At 38.3% G+C, this 21,344-nt stretch overlaps 3 protein-coding genes and 1 non-coding gene across 11 annotated transcripts; 3 read left to right on the top strand and 1 right to left on the bottom strand.

Annotated features, from left to right (window-relative positions):
- Positions 1-440: 440 nt before the first annotated feature.
- Positions 441-2,969, top strand: acs-25 (AMP-binding domain-containing protein). The gene is made up of 7 exons (NM_066284.7): positions 441-528; positions 720-948; positions 995-1,120; positions 1,163-1,419; positions 2,147-2,345; positions 2,412-2,474; positions 2,761-2,969. The coding sequence occupies exons 1-7, from the start codon at positions 458-460 to the stop codon at positions 2,899-2,901; spliced, it is 1,086 nt and encodes a 361-aa protein (NP_498685.2). The 5' UTR covers positions 441-457; the 3' UTR covers positions 2,902-2,969.
- ncl-1 lies at positions 2,894-21,270 on the bottom strand (the record flags this gene model as incomplete). 8 transcript variants are annotated; one of them, NM_001312923.3, is made up of 12 exons in its annotated part: positions 2,894-4,824; positions 4,880-5,167; positions 5,216-6,115; positions 6,183-6,350; positions 7,535-7,681; positions 7,882-7,968; positions 8,589-8,957; positions 9,008-9,410; positions 9,462-9,610; positions 13,162-13,229; positions 13,716-13,873; positions 21,183-21,270. In NM_001312923.3, 12 exons carry the CDS (start codon positions 21,206-21,208, stop codon positions 4,648-4,650), a joined length of 2,940 nt encoding a protein of 979 aa, NP_001299852.1. The 8 variants fall into 8 exon arrangements, with proteins under 8 accessions (NP_001299852.1, NP_001379611.1, NP_001299853.1 ...); NM_001312924.2 differs by having other exon boundaries at positions 3,287-4,824; positions 8,589-8,966; positions 21,183-21,208; NM_001312995.3 differs by lacking the exon at positions 21,183-21,270 and having other exon boundaries at positions 4,648-4,824; positions 8,589-8,966; positions 13,716-13,863.
- ZK112.14 lies at positions 10,000-10,149 on the top strand. The gene has a single exon (NR_052466.1). It is a non-coding gene; the product is annotated as an Unclassified non-coding RNA ZK112.14 (non-coding RNA).
- ZK112.4 (uncharacterized protein) lies at positions 10,988-11,290 on the top strand (the record flags this gene model as incomplete). Its single annotated transcript, NM_066282.1, has 1 exon — positions 10,988-11,290. One exon carries the CDS (start codon positions 10,988-10,990, stop codon positions 11,288-11,290), a length of 303 nt encoding a protein of 100 aa, NP_498683.1.
- Positions 21,271-21,344: the final 74 nt, after the last annotated feature.

Here is a 21,344-nt window from a genome sequence, read left to right as displayed (position 1 = left end):
GAAGAGTTTGCTCTCCCAAAACGTTTTAAAATCGTTTTCCCGTAATACTGAAATAATTGTTTTGTACAAAAGCCCATTTCCACAAGAAGAATCAAAACGATTGCAAGTGATTTTATCACAGAACATGAGTCAAATTATATTGAAATGTTCAAGGAAATTGGAACTTAATGATCTATTAGTCACCAACACTACGGCACTAGTGGCTGCACTGCAATTAACTGAAATCAATACATTTCTGAAACTCTGGATTTACTGATCCAACAAAAATTAAGATTTGCGTGTTTCTCCTATGATGATTTCGGTTCGAAAAAATTTTAAAAGCACTTGTTCTCGCCACATCTCTTATTGGCAAAATTGGAATTATTATCTCTTCAACAAATTGCAGCCAATTATATACTGAAATTGTATCCATATGTGCATTCAGTTATAAATATATTCACTACAGAATACATTCGTAATGTCACTGCTGAAAAAGTGTATTGGTTTAGATCCTAATATACGGAAACCTTTGGATATTGGATTGATTTGGTAAGACTCTTTTATTTCATTTTCTTGTTTTTCTCGATTTATTCAATATTTTTGCCTTTTATCCAGTAAAAAACTTGCCTATTCAATTATTACCAAAAAGGCGTAAAATATCGAAAGCAAAACTGCCGTAACCTAGCGAATACGGTATTTGAAAAATTTAATTCTTGTCAGGACCCGAGTTAGTTTTTCAGGGAAGGAAATTACTGGGATGACAAAGATGTTCATGATTGTTGTGATGTAGACTGGGAAACATGTGAGATTTTGGTTCGAAAAATAGCAAAAGCTCTTGTTCTCCCCACATCTCCTATTGACAACGGTGGCATTGAAAACAAGAAAATATTGATTTTTCTTCCAAAAGTTATGCAACTTCCCTTGACAATTTTAGCAGCATATCGAGTTGGTTTGATTGGAATTGTTATGGTAATATTTGCTATTTTGTTTCAGTTAAAGTTTTATCTTATTCCAGGACCCTCTTGTCTCAAAAAATAAAGTTTTAGAAAAAATAATAATGTGTGAAAAACCAAGAATTGTGGTTACTGTAGACGCAGTTTGGCAGGCTCAAGAGCTCATTGAAATTAAATCAAAAGTTGAGGTAAGATCCATTTATGAGTACTGAAGCCCTAGTTTGTTATAGAATATTTGTGGAATGGACGAATCTCAGTTGTTAGTAATCCGCCATGTTGCGCCAAATCATGGAATCCCGCCACCAAAGAAGCATTATCCGGCACGTAGACCATCCTATCGTACCACTTTAGATTTAAGAAATGGGAAAGATTGGGAATGGAGTACTATAATGGCTGAAATTAAAATGGAAATGAATCCGAAAATTGAAGACTCGGAATTCAATTGGGAGAATGAAGATATTGTTATGAAGTTGGTTGATGAAAAAGGGTATGTTTCTTTAGACTTGAAACAAGATCTAACAATGTTTTATCTTTTTCCCGGCTCCTTTTTTGATGTTTTTTACACATATTTAGTTTACATATATTTCCATTGGCGTTTTCCTTGAACTTTTGCAAAGTGGAAAGTTTAAAATACATCATTCACTCGTCGATAAACCGTTTCAAATGTGTGTTCCTTTAAATTTACCTTAATGATCTGAATAATTTCGAACGAAAGTGTGCGCCTTTATGGAGTACGGTAGTTCTCACTTCCCATTATTTCCCATTCTTTGTTGAAGTCCAAGTCTTGTGTTTATTTCTTTATTACAACTTCGCAAAAACATGACTCACAATAATAGAACGTAAAAACTACAGTACTCCTTGAACGCGCACATGCCGTCACAAATTTGGAAATATTCAGGTTGTGCCGAGACTGGAAATCTTCCAAAAAAAAAACAAACTCTCAGTGTCTGGATCATTTTCAAAATTCCCTTTTCCGGTATCTCAATTCCAACTTTCACTCCCTCTATTTTTTATCCACATAGTGGTGTGCCTGTCCGTTCGGTGCCAGTCACTGCTTCTCTATTTTCTCTGTGTCACTTACTCAATCACAGTCTCTTATTCTCTTTACAAATACAGACTCCCTTAAGACCACACACGATGTGAAAACGCAACGAACAGTGAAAAAACGAAGGAAAAAACACCTCGCAACGCAAACAATATCGCTTTTTTTCCAGAAAAGCTCATCCAGTGAGCAAAGCGGAGCTACTCGAATCGTTGGAATCTCGAAAATTGGGTCTCGAAACGAGAGTTCTCGACAAGTATCACGAAAACCACGTGGCTTTCGAGAATGTTTTGGTTTTGGATGCTCCGCAAGACTTGGAGACAATTGTCAATTTACTTCTGCCATGGTATATGGGAAAGACATTAACATTGGTGGGTTACTGCCGTGGAGCACCTTTTCAAGTAAAAACAAATTCAAATGTTCTGTTAACTTTTCAGTTCGAAGGACCTTTGAATTACCCGGACTCGTCTCGTCTTGCACAAATTATTTCAAAGCACAATGTAATAAGTTCTCATAAATTAAAAACTAATTAAAAGCTAAAAGTTTAATTTTTTTTATATATTACCTAGCATCTAATTATTGAGATTTTTCCTTTAAAATTGCGGTTTCCGGTCTCGAAACGACAATTTTGAACTTTTGTTGCTCGAAGTTTTCATCGTTTTTAAAAATAGTTTTCGATATTTAGAAATGTTTACTTTAAAAAAATCTCAAAAATAACAAAAACACATACATTTTCACAAATCAAGAGAAAAAATATGAAAAATCAATTAAATTTTTTCTTTCCAGGTTGATATTGTTCTCGGCTCGGACTACAACTACAGTATCCCAAATCCGGAATATCTCAAATTATTCCCTGTTCCTTCGCTGAAACTTGTTGATCTTCCCAATTTTGAATCGATTTCCAATTATCTTACAATTTCTCGATAACAATTTATTTGAATCAATTTCATGGACAACAAAACATTTGAATAATGAATTTTCGCAAAATTACAAAAAGACATACAAAAACGTTGGATTACAATCAAATAAACAAATTGCGAAAAAAAACTACTAAAACATCAATTTTTACAAAACTTGGGATGGAAGGCGATCAACGCGAAAAAAAGAGAAAAAAATTAGAAAAAAAGTTAATGAAAAAAATGTTTTTTCGGTGGCGAAAAATCCTATTTACAATTCTAAATGTGCGAATGGTTAGTCTTTTTTAAAGATCAAGCCATCGATTTATGGTGTCAAGTTACTAGTTTTTTTCCTACGTACGTTCAGAAAAATCTATTGGTTGTTTTTTTTTTTGAATTCGACTTTTGAAAAAAAATTTGTTTGGACCGATTCTCATTTATTTCTACACGAAAAGATGGAATTTTCAGTGGAAGGTAAATGGGAAACAGACGATTTTTGTGGGAAAAAAGCAAGAAAAAGCTAATAAAAAAGAAAAATACAACAAAAAAGAAAATAACATCAAGTTTCTCTCGCCAAAAATAATATGAAGTTGCTTGGGGAAAAAACAGGAACCAGCCTGCCGAAGAAATGAAGAAAAAAGAAACAACATAAAAACGACGATGAAAAATGAAAAAAAAAAACAGAAAATAGGAATTTTAAGAGGGTACAAAACCGGTTAAAAAGCTTAAGGACGAGTAGGGTTGACACCAAAATCAACAACAAAACCACTAAAAAATAGTATCGAATGCTCCAATGTTTTTGGGGTTGGGATGGGAATTTTAAGTGGAGCCTTTAAACACACATAACAAGAAAACTGCCCATATAAATAAGAAATCTACTCGAAATTACGGAAAAGTAAAGGGGGAGGAGCTTAGGGGAATGAAAAATAAAAAATGATAAAGGTTAGAATTGGGACGGGGGATGGGTAGAGAAGTGCATTTTTAAGCGAAAATTAGAATAAGAAGGAAAAAAGATAACATATGTGAGGGACTTTTTACTGACAAGGGGTGGATAGATACGGATGCAATAAAAAATGCGCTTCCAGGCGCCATACAAACAAAAAAGCAGCGATGGGAACTTAATAAATAAAAAACAGCAGAAGATGAAAATGGCTCGGGGAGCATGTGCTTTCGGTGAATAGATCGAGACCAGCTCGTCTTAGACGCTCTCTTAACCCTACGAAAACCATTGACACCGACGCATGTAGACTAATTACCGGAAAAAAAGAGAAAAAAGGATCTTAGATGGGAGGGATAACATAAGGGACTAAAAATTACAAAACGGGGAAATCATTTTACAAGAACGAGCACCAGGCTCAGCAATAAAAACGTGGGCGGGACTTAGACAAGGACAGTCGTGAAAATCCACAACTTAGAAAGAGCCAAATGAGCCCAACTGATTTGGGTGATCAACAATAAAAAACGGGGAACGGAGCACTGCTCCAATTAAAAAATACACATTTAACGACGAATAGAAAGCAAAAACAACGAAAAACCAGGAAATAAAAAATTCAAAAAGAAAAAAACTGGAAGGAAAAGCTCCGAGAGCTCAGAAGAACACCTTTAAGGGGATGCACGGAGAGGAATATTGGGCCGAAAATCACATTTTACGGGGCAGATAGAAGTAGAAAATTCTATTCACATTTACAAGAAGAAAAAGGTGGGGGTGGGGGTTCAGCCTGCTGCTCCATGAGGTTACTCCAGGTCTTACTCTTGCCTTAGATAACTTCAATCATATCTAGATCTGGCTAGAAGCGGAAGAAGTTGACTGTCCAGATGTGGCCGGAAGGAAGCGGTAGAGGTAAAGACGGTAGTCTTTCGATGCAAGTACAACTGATCCATCATCAACAAGAGCAACATCGAAGCACTGAGCGTGCTTGACACGTGACTCAAGAGCTCCAATCATGGTTCCATCCTGAAAATTTGGTTTATAAACTACGTCTTGTTTCATTCTTATTTTATCAAGTTACCTGAGAGAAGACAGTCAAGTTGAAGTTGTTGTGGTTATCAGCGACAACTACTTCTCCAAGAGAGTTGATTCCAACCCCAATTGGGTAATTGGTGACTCCCTCGCCTCCGATTTGGCGAAGATATTGTCCTTCGTAGGAGAACACCTTGATGCAATGAGCACGGTTATCAGATATCAGAATCTCGTTCTTGTCGTTGGTGCACACGCCGTTGGGGAACTCGAGATAGCGAGAGCATGAGAACTTTTGCAAGATGTTGCCGAACATATCGAAAATGATTACACGCATGACCTGGAAATATATTTTATCAAAAGATGAAAAGGAATTGATAAATCTTACCTTGCACTCAACAACAATGATGCGTCCCTTGCTATCAACACACACTCCACGTGGATGTTGGAGGATATTGGCGCCGAATTTACGCAAGAATTGCCCATACTGGTTGTACACTTGAATCTGATGAGTTGGCGATCTCTCAGTGACAACAAAGTCGCCGGTGGTACGGTTGACAGCCACACGATTTGGATACAACAATTGTCCATCGCGTTTGCCACATTCTCCAAATTGGAACTTAAAACGACCTTCCTTGTCGAACACCTGGATACGGTGATTATTGGTGTCAGCAACGACGATGTCGCCCTGTCCATTGACAGCAACTCCAGATGGCTCAGTGAATTGTCCTTCCATGACTCCAAACTCTCCGAACTTGCAATGATAGATCATCTTCTGACGCTTAATCTGAGATCTTGATGGTGGGAACAAAGTTTGGAATTTCTCCTCGTCAACGTTTCCACCTTCGAGAAGACCTCCAACTGATGGTTCAACTCCAAGGCTCCATTTATCATACTGAGATGAGAATGGATCAGCAGCAGCACCTGGAACAGACGCTCCAAGTGGATTGAATGGTCCCAATGATTGCGAGGATCCACCAAAGTCCTTATTTGGACGAAGAAGATTAGAATCAGAATATGCATTCATTGGAAGAGAACCAGCAATGTGATGTGGCGGAGAACGAGCAAGTTGGTTTTGTTCGATTGGGATGATACGGCTTTGTGCTCGTCCGATTGGTGCAAGTCCGGCTTGGGGCATCAAAAAGTCATTTGCTGCTGGGGCATTGTTGATTGGACTTCCTCCGTGAACTGATCCAAGAAGTTGTGAGACTGTAGATGCCGAGTTATTGAAAAGTCCAGCAGCTCCAAGATATTCGATCTCACATGGGGTCATCAGAACTCCACTGGTCTAAAATAAATAAATTTTATCTTCAAAGCTTGAAACGTTCTAGTGTCATTTAGAAACAGCGACTTACATCAGGGTTGAATCCGAGGAACAATTGGAGACGGGTATCAAGAAGCTGTTTGAATACCATAACCTCCGCTGGCGACGCGAAGGACATCAATCTACGAGAGAATTCAATTGTCTGAGATAGTTTGTCGGCCATCGATTGAATCCGCTTGTCGACCATGGTGAGTTGGATCTGAAATGATAATTTAAATTTGGACCCTCATTTTTTTTAAATGATATGTTTATCCAGCGCGTAGCATCTACCGCGCTGTTGACAACGTTGTCGATTAAAGTTGTATGATCATGATGCCGACTATCAGAAATAAGTGAAATCAGCGGAAATTCGGATAGACAGGTTGTCAATAAAGATTTTAAATAACAATCGAAATTGTCAAATTCTTGAAACCAAAAACTATTCTTAGGAATATGTTGTTTCCGGAATCCTTTTCCCACGTACTACTATCTCCGCCGATCCATCAATCTTACGGAGCCTTGATGAGAGGTCATCAAAACTTGACCTGACATAAATGCGCATATCTTGCGTCATCATCTCAATTATTCGAGGACCATCGTTGTCGACACGATCAGCAAGGTGCCAATTTTCTGTTCATTGTTCCGTCACCATAAATGACCAAAACATAAATTTGTACAGATAAGAAATGACGGAGGAAGGTGTTGTGTACTTGCTAGACACTCTTTATCCAAATAAAAGTTCCATTTAAGGGGTACTAATACTACAGTAGCATTGTCTCAAGAGATGACATTGACTTAGTACATGATGTCTGAGTAAATATGATCTGTTGAACACGGACTAACGGAATGAGTTAAACCGACCCCAAAATTGAATCTTAAGTTAACTTCTCTTGCCATCCGTCTTGCATTTATGTTCAATTTCGAACAGCAGTAAATCCACCGTTTAAACCTTTAAATCCAAAATTCACTATGTGTGCGTCAAGGTCGACCGCTACTCATTTTTCAATGCATCACTGACGAGGAGGCAACATTCGACCTCCTTTTACCGCCAATTTCCTCATCTTCTTCTCCAATTTCTTCTACTTTTTCCGTGTCTCTTTAATCCATGCGGTCCTCCGACCCCATTAAACCACCATAAACACCTTCTGACCTCGAATGTGCCACTGTGGGGACGACGAATCAGAAGAACCGCTCTTCTCTGGCAACACATGGCTCATAAAATCTTCCGCAAAAAGAATGTACTCGTAATTAGCACCATTCCTACACTAGTTTCCAAGTGGGATATCTCTTTTGATCTCGCCGGTTTCTAGGCAAAATATTTTAACAATTTTTGTGCGCGTCACCATCTGTCATACTAATTGCATGAGCCAAAACAATTTAAAATTCAAAAATTTGATAAATTACCTGCTTGGCTGCAAAAGCGTTATCAATATCCTTTGCCAAAGTCTTCTTCTGATCTTGAATAACATTGATCAAATTCGAAACGGTCTCTTCCAGTTGAGCATGTGCATTGTGCAACGAGGCTGTCAGAACTTGTTGCTTATTGTCAACCTGAAAATTTCATTTATTACAAACGGTTATCGTGAAGCCTTTTTAGGTAGAATTTTTCATACAGTTTAGTTGATCAAACACCATATTTGCCTAATGTATTAAATCCTTCTCTCTTCCTCATCTTTACACCTGTCACCCCATTAAAACGAAAAATACGACCAAAATCACAGAAAATCCAACTCATTAAATTAAATTGTTACCTGCTTGAACATATCGAGCATATCGGCATGCTTACTCCGCGCATCTGCAATCAATTGCTCCATTTTGAGCATTTGTTTGTCGGCGACCTGAAATCATTAGGTTATTGTTCCAAAAATTGCAATTCTCGCAATTCGAAATATTTGGGAAGCACTCCTCTTACGTTTCCAGTTATTATTTTTAATTTGATGTTAAAATCGATTATATGAGCACCAGTTTCAACCCGAAAACGTGACAAAAGAGTGTCAATCTTTAATTTGGACTACTTCAATAATCTCTCTTTGTTAGTGTATTAACACCTGCTTGATTGATGACGTAACTACTGGACAAATAAACAATAATTTTTCAAAATTACAAGTTTTAGGTTCTTTTTTTCTCAAAAACCATTGTTAAAACAAAACTATTCGAAAATTTCCACTTCCTCGTATTCTGTTCTCAATTTCGAGAGAAATAATGCGATTAATGAAGTTTTGAAGCGACTACTGGCGCCCACAAAAAGAAAGGATAATGGTTTTGAATACAAAAATCTCTTTTCTTGATGTTGCTAACAATTGATTTTTCGAGTGGACTGGCAGATATCGTGAGCACTCGTTCACGCGTGATCATCAAATACATTAGCCCGAGGAATAATTGTCAACCAATTAATCATACTAGCTCTCTTTTACTTTTCCCCCATTGATTTCAAAAAGAAACACTAAGCAAAACTTACGTCAGCAATAAGTTCATACTGATGGGTTCCCGATGGATGATCAGAAACAGTACAATCACGGCAGATTGCCAAATTGCACGACACACAGAAGAAGACGAGTTCTGAAGCACGATGCTGGAGGCACAGTACTGATCGCTTTCCGGATCCAAGCATCATACTATCTGGTGATTGTTTTCCCCCAAGTGATGGCACTTGATGTGATGAAGTTGAAGATGCTGATGACGAACTCGATGTTGACGATGATGAAGAGCCAGTTCCAGGTGTAGTGAGACTGACAACACGATGATCTGCGAAGCAGTGCATGAATTTATGGGCCATTGTGCAGTTGTCACAGAGATTCGCGTTGCAGTCTTGACAGAACGAAGTTGCCTGTAATTTCTTTGAAATTTTGTACTTTTCAAGTCAGCATGAATACTTACCGTCTCATTGGACTTGCACCCACTGCAGTGAACTGCTGGAACCGAGGCGACCTGCACTCCAGATCCATTGCTGACTGCTACATTGTTGTTGCTCATAATTCCTTGCATCATGGCGGTGAGTTGAGCATGCTGTTGTTGCTCAATCGTCGGCGAATTACTCAATGGTGGAGATGAGGATGTGGTTGATGATGGTGATCCAAATCCGAACCCAACAACAGGATTTGAAGGATCCGATCCTGCAACCATCGATGGATGAAGATGGGCATTTGGAACAGGAATGGCTGTTGATGGTGTTGGAGCTCCAATGTCGGAGAGTCCCATATTGGCGAACAACTGTTGTTGCTTGTTCATTACTGACTCGAGCCCGAAGTCAGTGAGCAACGAGTCTAAACCGAGTTGTACGCTGTAAATTTTTAATAAATTAGTTTACATTTTATCAAATATTCTTCTGTACCTTAACTGAGTCTCCATGTGGCACTGTGGACAGATGATGCGCTCCGGCTGTTCGAGATGTTTTGCCAGACAACCTTTGCAAAACGAGTGGAAGCACGCAAGAACCTTCGGATCACGGTATGGTTCCAGGCACAGCGTGCACTTGACGATCTGAAGATATAAATTTAAAGTGAGGAAGCACCAGAAGAAACGAGGTTTCGAAAGGAATTAAGAAATCGGATCAATAACCTTCACAAACGGACGGCGCGTGCGGTTCTATGTCACAGTACTAAAGGGGAGGGTGGCAATTTCTCAATTTCGTGTCATCCTCGTCAAAATGGCCTTACAGAAGGTCATTTCAGTACGCGCCAAAAAGCAGCAGCACAAAATGTACTACGCGTGAAAAATAGATAAAAATAAAGAGGAAAAAAATGCATGGGTGCCCTTCTAGAATTACACTTATCTCGAGTAGGCACAATATCGAATTCCGAATTTCTACCAATTTTTTCTTCACGGAAGTCTTTGGTCAAAAACTGAAAACAAGAAAGAGAATGAATCACGATTTGGGACTGAAGCGCAGGGCCGGTATTCATGATGAAATCGCCTAGCGAAAAGCAGGGAAAAATATTTCGTCATGTGAAAGCGCACACACTGTGTCAACGTGGACTATTTTGATGGGAGAAAATGAGTGAACAACGCGTAGTACTCGGGCCAACTCATGCGTAAATCTTGACCCGAAAAGAATAATTCAAAAATAAAAATAGAAGGTCATTGTATATTTCAAATCTAAATAATCGAAATTTTGAGCGAGTGCTAGGAAACGACAGATGGCATATATATATGTATATATATACATATGTCCCATGCGATCATCGCTCTCCAAATGCCTCAAATGGAATAAAAAGGGTGACAGCCTGATGGACTGGGAGGGTGAGGCGGAGAGTGAGGGCATACGGATGGTACCTAACGAACAGAAAACATCGAATAGGCGGAGTCGTGTGTTCGTTGCCACGCGTTTTCACCGAGGAATTGAAATCATAAAAAAGTGTTTATGACGGACAAAAAAAGATAGAGAGAGTGGCGCCATGTTCCTTCTGTCCATCGCAGTACAAATAAGGAAATTATCACATACAGGAGTGATAAAGTCAAGAAAAGTGTTGAGTGAGCGTTTTCTATGCTTATCATCGGTACCGACTTTTTTTTTGTTTGGTATCAGTGAAACTTCAGTATTTCATGGATGAATACTTATAATTTTCTTCTTTCATCGTGATCTTGTTGTAGCTAAGCAAACCATAAAACTAGTCAAATATGGGTCAGAGGCGGGTAGAGACACCTCGTAAGGAGATCGAGCATTGGACAGGTGGTGCTAAGGTTTCTGACGGCTCTCATGTTTCTCTCTCCAACGTTGATTCTTACGCAAATATATCTTAAGCCATCTGTCGAACTATATCAAAATATACAATAGGTTTAAAAACTGTTAAACTGATTCAGCATGAATATGAACACGTGTCAAATAAGAAATCGTACAGCACGAGAAGTAGACGAAAGATGACCGCCGACGATTTTATTGAAACGTCCGAGCGGTCGGCGACCGCGGAGGAGGGCGCTCGCGCGCGCGCGAACTTCCGACTTGTCTCTCTGGCTTTCCAGAAGGAAACAGACTCATCTCTCTTTCTCACTCTTTCTCAGTGTCACATAGAACTGGGCGGTCTCGAGAAACATTGTAGGGGGAGAATTGAGAGAAAGAGAGGGCGAGAGGCATTGCGCTTGGGGCCTGGTACTAAATACAACTGTCCGTTTCCTATCGTCTCTCGGCTCGACTCGGTGTCTCTACTGTTTGAGGAAGACTAGAGTGAAGAAAATGACAAAGACGAGGGAAGAAAGCAAGAACACGGGCGGGACAGAGCGCGGATGTGGTGGGAGAAAAGAGAATTCACGGCGCTCCTGTTAAGACGCAGATGCATCAACACGTTGTACAACATCAAAATCGAGAATGAGAGGCTTCTCTCTTCTGGATGAGATCATTGAAATGAACCACAGAAGCGCAGAGAAAAAAGCCAGACTCCCATGGTGTTCGTTGACCAAAGGACGAGCGCCAAGGTCCCGAGACTGGCAGTGCCGCCACGCACCACGCCATCAGGCCCTTCTAAAAAACGATCGCCGAAATTTATGACCAGTTAGGAGGAAAGACACTACGACGCAAGAAGTGAAAAAGAGACGTATCGTTATGTGTCTAGACACTGAATGGAACCAAACGATACAAACGCCGAGAAGAACGAACGAACAAACGAACGGAAGGAAAGAAAACGCCAATGAATCTCGCGCCATCCTATATGAACGAGAGCGAAATGAGGCCTAGACTCTACTAGTACCACGCCTGGGCGGGGTTTGGTCGCCGCATTAGAAAAAAGCTGAAGAGGAAAGGATCGGAGATCAATCCACACTTATCTTTAGCCATGTTGAACAGAGCGGAAACTTTTTGTGGAGTATCTACAATAAATTCTTTTGTGGACTCTAGAACCCTACAGTAAATAAAAATCACGTCGTAGATTTCTGGCAATCTAAAATGAGTAAAATTATTTTCCGTTGTGCAAAACGAGATGTTTTAATCGAAAAGTGATAGACTCACTGTAATTGATAGACATCAAAAACCAAAACTTGAAATTACTGCATCAAAAGATTTTTGCCAAACATTCAGCATGAACTGATAACAGACGTCATCACAGAACTTTCTCTTTCATCTTCGGTTGTGGATGATGAAAAACAGTTTCTCTAATGCCACGTCATAACCATTAACACATTCGATAACACTCCGAAATGTAAGTGTGTTCGATGAGAAAATAGAAATGAGAGAATGGGCGCAGTTTAAAAGACGCAGACACATAGGTGGCAACTGCAAACGCCAAGTTGGAAGACGAGAAAATGCGGGAAAAAGTAAAGAGAAAGAGAGAGAGAGAGAGAGAGAAAGAGAGATGAGAAGAACGCATCTACATAGGATGACAATCGTGGATAGGAAAAGGGACACATTTTAGGCCTAAAAATTAATTTGCGAAAAACGCAGAAGTCATTGAAAGTGCCTTAAAAAAATATCACAGCAAAGGATGAAATTATGCCCTAATTTTTTCAAAACATTTTTAGGTCAATTGGTTTTTAAAACAAAATATAAAAATTAGGGCAAAAGTTCAATAACGTAGCCTAGTAGCCTAATTAAATCATGTGGGCGTTTCAACTATCTTTTAGTTAAGAAAAAAAAATAATTTTTGCCGATTTTGAATCGAAAAGAGAATTCTAAAAACTAAAGTGTCACACCGAAAACAAATATGCGCATGAGAAAGCTATAAAATACAATTTTACGAGTTTATGAACGAAAACTGTTATTTTATTTGTTTTCCCGTGGACTTATGTGTGTGTAGTTTGCTATCTGATGCATAAAGTAAACGTATTAGATTCTTTCCGCGCGGAGTAAACGAATAAAAGAATGAACGCACCGTGTGTGCTCGAGACTCAGGTGTGAGAAGACATTTTACGAGGCGAACCTTGTGAATTTCAAGAAAAAAGACGCGAGAAGGTAACTTTTGCAGAAAATATATTCGTCTAATTTTTGAAAACAGGGAGAAAAGCTGTTCACGACTTAGAGAATCATCAACTAGTTAATTACTTCACCGCTCAAGGAAGAATGACGAAAAATCGAAATTTAGAGCCTAAAAACCGGCAAATCTTACCTCTTGAATGACTGGTGGAGGTGTAGGTGCCAAGCCAAATGAGCCCGCAAGCATCGGCTGCGATACGGCTGAAAAATATGAAATTTAGGATTCAGAATTAAAATTTTAAAAAAATGAAGCAATGTTTGCGCGTCAAGTTTGATGTCTCCTCCGCAATTGCACAAAGCGTACGCACAAATGCGTACTTGTTTTTTCACAGTGAAATTTGTTTTTCAGAAACACGGAATCCATCTTTTGTGGCAAAATTTTAATTTTAACGGAATTATGTTATTCAGATAAATAAAAATGCAAACCTTTCATCAGGTGGCGAACAAAAATTTCCTGGAGGCGTTGAACGCGATTAGAGAGGACGTTATTTGGTTTGTTCATTATTTTCAAGACAAACAAACGAACTCTATTTGTTCTTTTTGAATCAAATTAGACCACGTTTTCACGTTTCCAAACACGTTAGAATTTAAATTATTTTGAAGATAAATTGCATCTCCACGTTTCATGTTTGTTGTAGATGTTATTTTCTCATGCACAAGTTTGACACGATTATTAACACTCCTCACCTGATCCCCAAGAGTTTGGAATTGCTGTACCGAACGTCGAGAGTGGAATAGGACGCCCGGCAGCACCGAAAATCTGCGACATGGTGTATTCGTCGCTTCCGGCTGTCGTTGACGCACTGCTCCCACCCAATGACTCCGATTCGCTCATTTCACGTTTTCTGAAACAAAAATTGTATATTTTTGATAAATGGTTTTATCTTTTTTAGATTCACAAGGAACATTTGGGTTGGCTGTGGTTGTGGGGGCCATAATTGAACCACGCGCCACTGACCACACCGCTGACCGCGTTTTATTATAAAGTCGAATTAAACATATGAAAAGAGCGACAAAAATAGAGAAGTGGGATAGAGTGGGAAAGAAAATAGGAATAGGCAAATCGGTCGAGTGTTGTGTGTACGATTTCTGTGTTGTTACACAGGTGTGTGTCATGTTTTTGGGGGCGCAAATGGAAGAAAAACCGAAAAAAAACATGATTAAACACCCTGCAATGATCAATTTACAGATGAACAAGATTCTAGAAAGATCTGAAAATTCGAAATTCTATTCGAAGAATTTTGATGACACAACACTAATCCACCGGGGATGAAAATGTCACATGATTTTACAAATCTGGCACGAGGTGCACTCTAGCTTTTCAAGTTCAACTTTTAAAACTGATCAGTTTTCAATACATTTTTTTTGTTTATTTATTTATGTTCATCTAAACTTAGCTAAACATTCTAGACCACGCCCACATTTTCCTTTAAATGTTTATTTACATCGTGGACCTCTGGTGACCAGCACCATTCGAGCAAATAAACAAAAATGTGAGAGGATGAACTTAAAATGTCAACATTTTATCATTTTATTCTAGGATTATTTAAAAAGGGAACTAACTTTTTGATTCTTCCATACTCAAAGTCACTTGATACTTCCCTAGCTGACTCAACATAGACTATGACTAATTGCGTACGCTTCGCTTTCCCATATGGTTGAATGCTAATGGTCATGTTCAATAATGAGTACTTGGTACCACCAGTCCCTAATGTGACAAAAAAGAGAAACAGGTGGATGAGATGGTAAAAATATAACGAAATTGATATCTGTACTTCTTGACTACGGTAGATTTGCATTTGGTATGTAATTCAGTTGTCCGAGCTCGAGTTTGAGCCAAAATTAATAACATCATAATTATCAAACAATTTCAATCCTACAGTAACCCTTATGTTTCTGACGAGCTCCACCATAAAATCAAAATTTCTCGAGCGAAATGAAATGTTCAATAAAAGTACAATTGGAGTGTGCTTGAAAGTGAGAAAAAGGGGTCCCTAGAAGAATGGGAGGAAGGAAAGGGAATGAGAGAGAGAGAGAAAGAGCACGCAAGAAGTAGCCGTCCAAAATGGATAAGCTCGAAGGGCGTCGTTGGTTAGATAGTAGAGGGAATAGAGTGAACAAAGAACAAGGTGAAAGACTCTGGGGAGTGGCACATGCCTTGGGTAGAAGACGAAGACGAATATGAAGGAGAGCTGGAAGGAGATGAGATATCACAAAAGAAAGAGAGCTTTAGAGAAGTTAGGGAGGCGGTTTGGAACGCCCGAGTGAAGAAGAGGCTCCACCTCCCTTCTTGCTTCTGATCTATCTTCTGACATAACAACAACCGTGACAATAATACACAGGCGGTACACTTTTTTGAGGGTTACGGTAACACTGTGTGCGTTTGGGAGTAACAAAGAGTTTTTAGTGGTACTGTACCTTTCAACACAATGAAGTGAACAATAGCTTACGCAATCACAATGTTGTCTTAATTATGTGCTCGGGTGCCCTGAACCGGTTGGTTCATCTCTCTAATATAATAGGCATGCCGAAAGCAACCACGAAATGACCAATGACAAATGAAATGAGATAAAATCTAACGATGTGGTTTTCAACCGATATAATATTATAAATCGGACAAAAAAGAGGAAAAGGAAGACTTTGATATATTTAGGTGACGACGCCGTCTGCCATTATCCCCTATTTCCATTTGGATAGCTGTACAACAACTACTTTTTCGTCGTCGCCGTCTTTGCCATCGTCTCCGTCGTCAAAACAACTGGCAGACAAAACGAACACGGAACACTGATAGAAATAGTAAAAGAATTTCAGAGACTCGCGCTAGAAGAAGAAGCGCACGAAAAACAAGAACACGGCGACGACGAAGAAGAAGAAGAAGCTGTGAAGACCTCAAAAACAAGCAAAAGTAAAGTAATAGTAGTAGTAGTAGCCAGCAACGACTGTGTGTTTCCGCCAAAACAAAAATAGTCAATTTTGAAGAGGAAAATTGTGTCTAGGAAGAAGGTAAGTTGGAAATTAAAAAAAATACTTTGAATATACAACTCTGATTCTCCGTCCTCTACGATCATAGTCGAAGTATCAAATTCCTAGAATCATCGTAACAAATTAACTAGAAAAATGAAAAACATTGCATTTAGAATTCAGAATGCCTAGCTCACCCTAGATTTCCTCAACTTACGTCAACAGAAAACAAAAGAGGCAGAACTAGGTGAAGAGTCAGGTTTCAAGGAAACCTAGAACATCCACGGATCTTTGTGTTTCTCAAATAACATTGATTCGTTGGATAGGGGGATGAAAAGCCAATGGGAGAGAAATGTGTTTCGCAATAATCTTTGATGTCTCCATTCCATTTCCCAATCTTCAAAAAAGCCGCCCATTCATTTCCTCTCGTTTTTATCTTTTTCATCTTTCAATCCAAAAACTGCGTTCCGTGTTTCCGCTTCTCCGGAGATTAAGCGTTCATTAAAAGTCACGAGCCGTCCCAGCATACCAAATAGAATGCACTTTTGGGTGGTTTTTGTACAGGAAATAATGATGAACTAAAAATAATAATCAAATATCAAAAGGACGTTCTAAGTTCAACAACGTGACTAGTTGGGGCAATAGGGATCATGTAAAGCTTTAGAATGGATTCCTCAAAGTTAAAAAATCACGTATAAGCTTTTGACCATTGTGAGATGCTTATACGTCACTTTTGATCATTTTGATATTTTGATATTTGATTGGGATATGATTCACATAGATTACCACCAAAATATTTCAATTAAAAATCATAACAATTCTAGAATTCTATAAAAGTATCAAAAAAATCTCAAAATATCCATTGCACGACTCCACTCTTCTGGATGCTGTAACAATTTAAGCGCATCATCTCTGCTGGCATGAGAAAACATTTTCTAGCTTCTTAACTTCTCTGTCTCTCTACTCCGATCTTGTTGTTGTTGTTTACACCGCCCATTTTTTTTTCTTCGTTTGGTAGTCTATGTCTCTGAACCTTCTACTCTCTCTAAATTCTTCTATTCATGCCGAACACAAAAAACCAAAAACCATTGCCTCCTTGAAAACGAGAAATAAAACTCGTTCCACGTCCTCCTCCCACACCAGTGAAACTAGTAGAATGGGTTTAGTAAAGATAGAGAAAGAGAGAAAGAGAGCTACAGAATCCGAGTAACTTCCTCTTCCCAATTCCCGGGGCCCTCTCGGTCTCGGAACTCTCATCTCACAACAATAATTTGCAAAGAACGAGAGAGAGAGAGAGGAAACTAGTACGAATTCAAATTGCCTTCGGGGCGTTGTTGTTGTGTATATATGTGTATGTGCTCCGCCCGTCTTCTCCGTTTTACGCATTCTTGATTATATTTTCACGCATAGCTCACAAAATTTAGTATCGCTGCGAGAATAGGTTTGATTACAATTGAATAGAAAATCATATGAATAAAATTGGAACAATTGCGACATTAATTCAGGAGAGGGAAATCTCAGCAAATGCAAAGGTAAAACAACAGAAAAAAAAGAAAGCACTGCAGCGAATTTGCGAAGTCAGGTCTTTTTGGAAAATACAGCTGGCAAGCTTGAACTGACTCATGAACTCACCAATCAGCTGTGAGACTATCAAAAACTTATTTAGAAACAATTGTCAACCTTCTAGAACATACGAGAAAATGGGAATATACACAGAAGCCTTCTTATTTTTCTCGCCTACTCTCTAAACTTTCCTATTCACATCTCAGGGGCCACAAGACCCTTTTACATGACATCAGATGACGTTGAATGGGAAGAGGGAAAAGAAAAGGAGCGAAGGACCTCCGTGGAGTTGGTAAACAAGTTGGGACCCTTTTTCGATCTTTGGAGCTCTTGTGAATTGATGATAAATACGGAAATTGGAATATTTAATATTTTATGGTAATTTAGGAAATTAAAAAAATATCTCAAGTAGACAAGATCAAATACAAAAAGATTTGGATTCTGAAAATTCTCTGACTTTTGCGCATATGGCTAGGGCCCAAGGAAAGCGAGTTAGGAACCTAATTAGAGGCGCCTCTATTTTTCTAGTTATTGATGTTTAGTCATTATAGAATTTATTTATATTAGAGATCGAAAATCGTAATCAAATTTGATTCCAGTTCAATTATATTTAAACTTCAAATTTCCCTTTCCATCCTCCAAACTTCCTCTTTTTATCGTCGAAAAGTCAGTTTTTCCCCTCTTTTTTTTGGTACAGCTGCCATCGTTAACTTTCATATCGAAAAGGAAAAGGGGACAGAATTCATCGATATATATATTTCTGGCGCCCATCCCATGAATTTTTTCGGTTCATGTCCGATTTCTCTAGTCTAATCCAGCGCTATTTCTCTAGAGAGGCGAAAACGAAAACGTGCCGATTCTCAACATTTCCGTTCGTTTTTTTGTCCGCTGTGTTGCCTGCCATCGTTACGAAAAGAAGATGAGAAAATTGATTGGTTTTAAGGAGAAGAAACTCGAATTTTAAAAAACGAACAGATAGACCGGTTCTCTGATTTTCAGTTCGTTGCCTTGGTTTCAGAAAACATAAAATAAATGTTGGGGGAACTTGTTTAAAGTTTTGCGCAATATTGTGCATATGCAAATATTCGAAATACAATAATACTCATAGTTTTACGATTATAAAAATGCCTTAGTGTCTTGATTTTGAAAAGCTATAGTTATGCAAAAAAAAAGTATCGTATTTTACATTCTCTAATTGTAACACAACTTTTCCGCTTTGAAATTTAAAAATTCAAATTTTTGATAAATTTGACTATTTCAAGGCGAAACGTGAAAACAAGGGTGAGAGGCACCCCCGAAAAGCCTCTAGCGCATTCAGTAAAAGTTTATATTGCTATTTTTGAAATGGAAGGTTTTTTACTTTAGGCATTTGTATCTTCTCAGATATACCAAAAATTGAGAACTGCAAAATATAGGTTACAGTGTGGAAAATACTCTACAGATGAAACTAAATTGTGCAAATTTTAAAAAAATCATGTAAATTGATGATGTATAACCAGGGATGATTACATCCGTGAATCAAAATTTATAAAAATTACACAGTGCAAAACCAAACACTTTCATCTACATCTAACTTACATCTAGATGCACTCGCAGAACCACGAACAGAGAGCCGATCAAAAATCAGACCAATCGGGGCAAAAGGGAAGAGGGAGAATTGGGCGAAAAAAATGCTGGAGAAAGGGGAAAAGAATTGTCGTTTTCGTTTGCCACATACACTAACTATGCCGTTCTCTCATTCAGTTCGTCACATCGAGAGGAACGGGCGGTTTGCATCGGAATGGCAAACAAACAAGAGAGAGAGAGAGAGTTGTTTTATGCAATATGATGAATGGTCGAAACCCACCTTCTAGGCAGAAAGTGCGAAAAAAATGGGACAAAAAATGACGGATTCTCTAGAGTCTCTGGGTTTCAAAAGCTATTTTCAAATTTAGTTTGGACTTTTGGAGTGGTGAAGCGAACTGGATTGAACTGAGGAGGAAAATGGAGAAGCTGTGATTTTCAATTATTTTAAAAGAGGCTTTAAATTGTAATTAGAAACAAGGCGTTCCACGGAGGCGCGAGAGCTTTCATATATCGCTTAAACGGGTTTTTTAAAGTTCAAATTGTTAAAAGACATTTTGCATCAAAAATAAATTTATGAAAATATTACAGGCTACCTATGTTTTATGATTTTAAATATAGAAACATCACATCAGAAGTAAGCTTTCTAGAACGCTTCACAAAAGTTTTTTGAAAAAAAAAACATTGCGACCAAACTAGATTCTCCCAACCACAAGATCTTCACCCCTATTCCAATCAAAAAAATGGATCGGTGCTCTCCTCCGTCCAGAGTCACATGAAAACGACACAAAAGACGCGTGGCGATTGGAGGAGAGAAAGAGAGGCGCAAAAAATGACCCAATGGGCTTCTGTTGAGCCATGCGAAAAGAGAAACTAGAGAAAACTGAAGAGAAGTCATGTGGCTGCATCACCGCCGTTTTTTGACCTTTTTTTGAGCAGATTTTCTCGTGAAACTAGAGAGGATTAACTAAAAATATATATATTAATGGATACAATACACATTTCTTCTAATGATCTCTATACTCGGCAAAACGTCGCAACTTCATAGCAAACTCCTGCAACTTAATAAAAACATTCATATAACTTTGTAAAAAGCTGTCAAGAAGTTGCGAAAACCAACGGGATTGTGAGCGAAATTTAGCTTTACATCTGCTAAGAAATTGCAAAAGTCATCTGAAAAGCTGCAGAAGTTTGCTTAAAAGCTAAAATGCCTAATTGTTCTTAAGAAGTTGCAAGAGTATGCTATGAAGTTAGGCCGTTTTGCCGAGTAGGAACCCTACGTACAAATTATCAGAAACATTGTTTGAGAAGCTACCAAAATTTACATTTTCGCCGAAGAAAAGGAACTAAACTGAAAAATGAAAAAAAAAGTAAGCATTCTTGCTATCATAATATTTTGTTGGAATCAGCAAAAAACGCGTTGATAAAAACGATTTTATCAACACTTAATGTGGATTTTTGACAGAGCAGGCGGTACGGAAAATGAAAAACCTACAGTACTCCTTGAACGTTTTGAGGCAGCAGAAAAAATCACTGCCTACACTACAACAATTTCGGCTAATTTTATGAAAGTGGTCAGGGAAATTGGGTGAATCGTATTTTGACTAGGAGACTGGGAAACTATATTTAATAAGTTCCTATTATCCTTGAAATTGTTTGAATATTCAAAATTATTATTGCCACAGAGCGTTATTTGAGAAGCTTTTTATTTTTGATTTTAAACTGAAACTTGCAAAAGTTTAACACATTGATTTTTATAGATTCGATATCTATCCAATTCAGTAAAATTCACTTTTAACAGAACATGTGACGGACGTCCCACAGTTTATTCTCCTTGTGAAGGATCTCATTTAATTCGTGTCGATTTTTAGATTATTTTTAATTCTGAAACTGTGTATAACAGTTCCTTGAGCTTCGTTCTTTTGAAGCTAGTAAATCATTAAGAAGGTTCAACAATGAGAGACTTAGGAAAAGTAGGAAACATTACACTTTAGAATAAAACGCAGACTAGAAAATAGTCAGAACCTTTTGTTTAAAATTGTTTAATTTTTGAATAAAACAACTGACCTGCAAATTTCTAGATACGGAATCATTGTCTTCTGGATGAGGCTTTCTGTGGAATCTCCTCTGAAGAGCAGGTGTAGAGCAGGCTTCTGAAATTAAATCAAGATTTCCCTCAACTTTTAGTATGAAACAGTTATTTGAAATCGACGGTTTGAAAGTGTTCCG

This window comes from Caenorhabditis elegans, chromosome III (assembly GCF_000002985.6).
Source record: "Caenorhabditis elegans chromosome III".
Lineage (NCBI taxonomy): Eukaryota > Metazoa > Nematoda > Chromadorea > Rhabditida > Rhabditidae > Caenorhabditis > Caenorhabditis elegans.
This window is presented reverse-complemented; position numbering and strand designations above follow the sequence as displayed.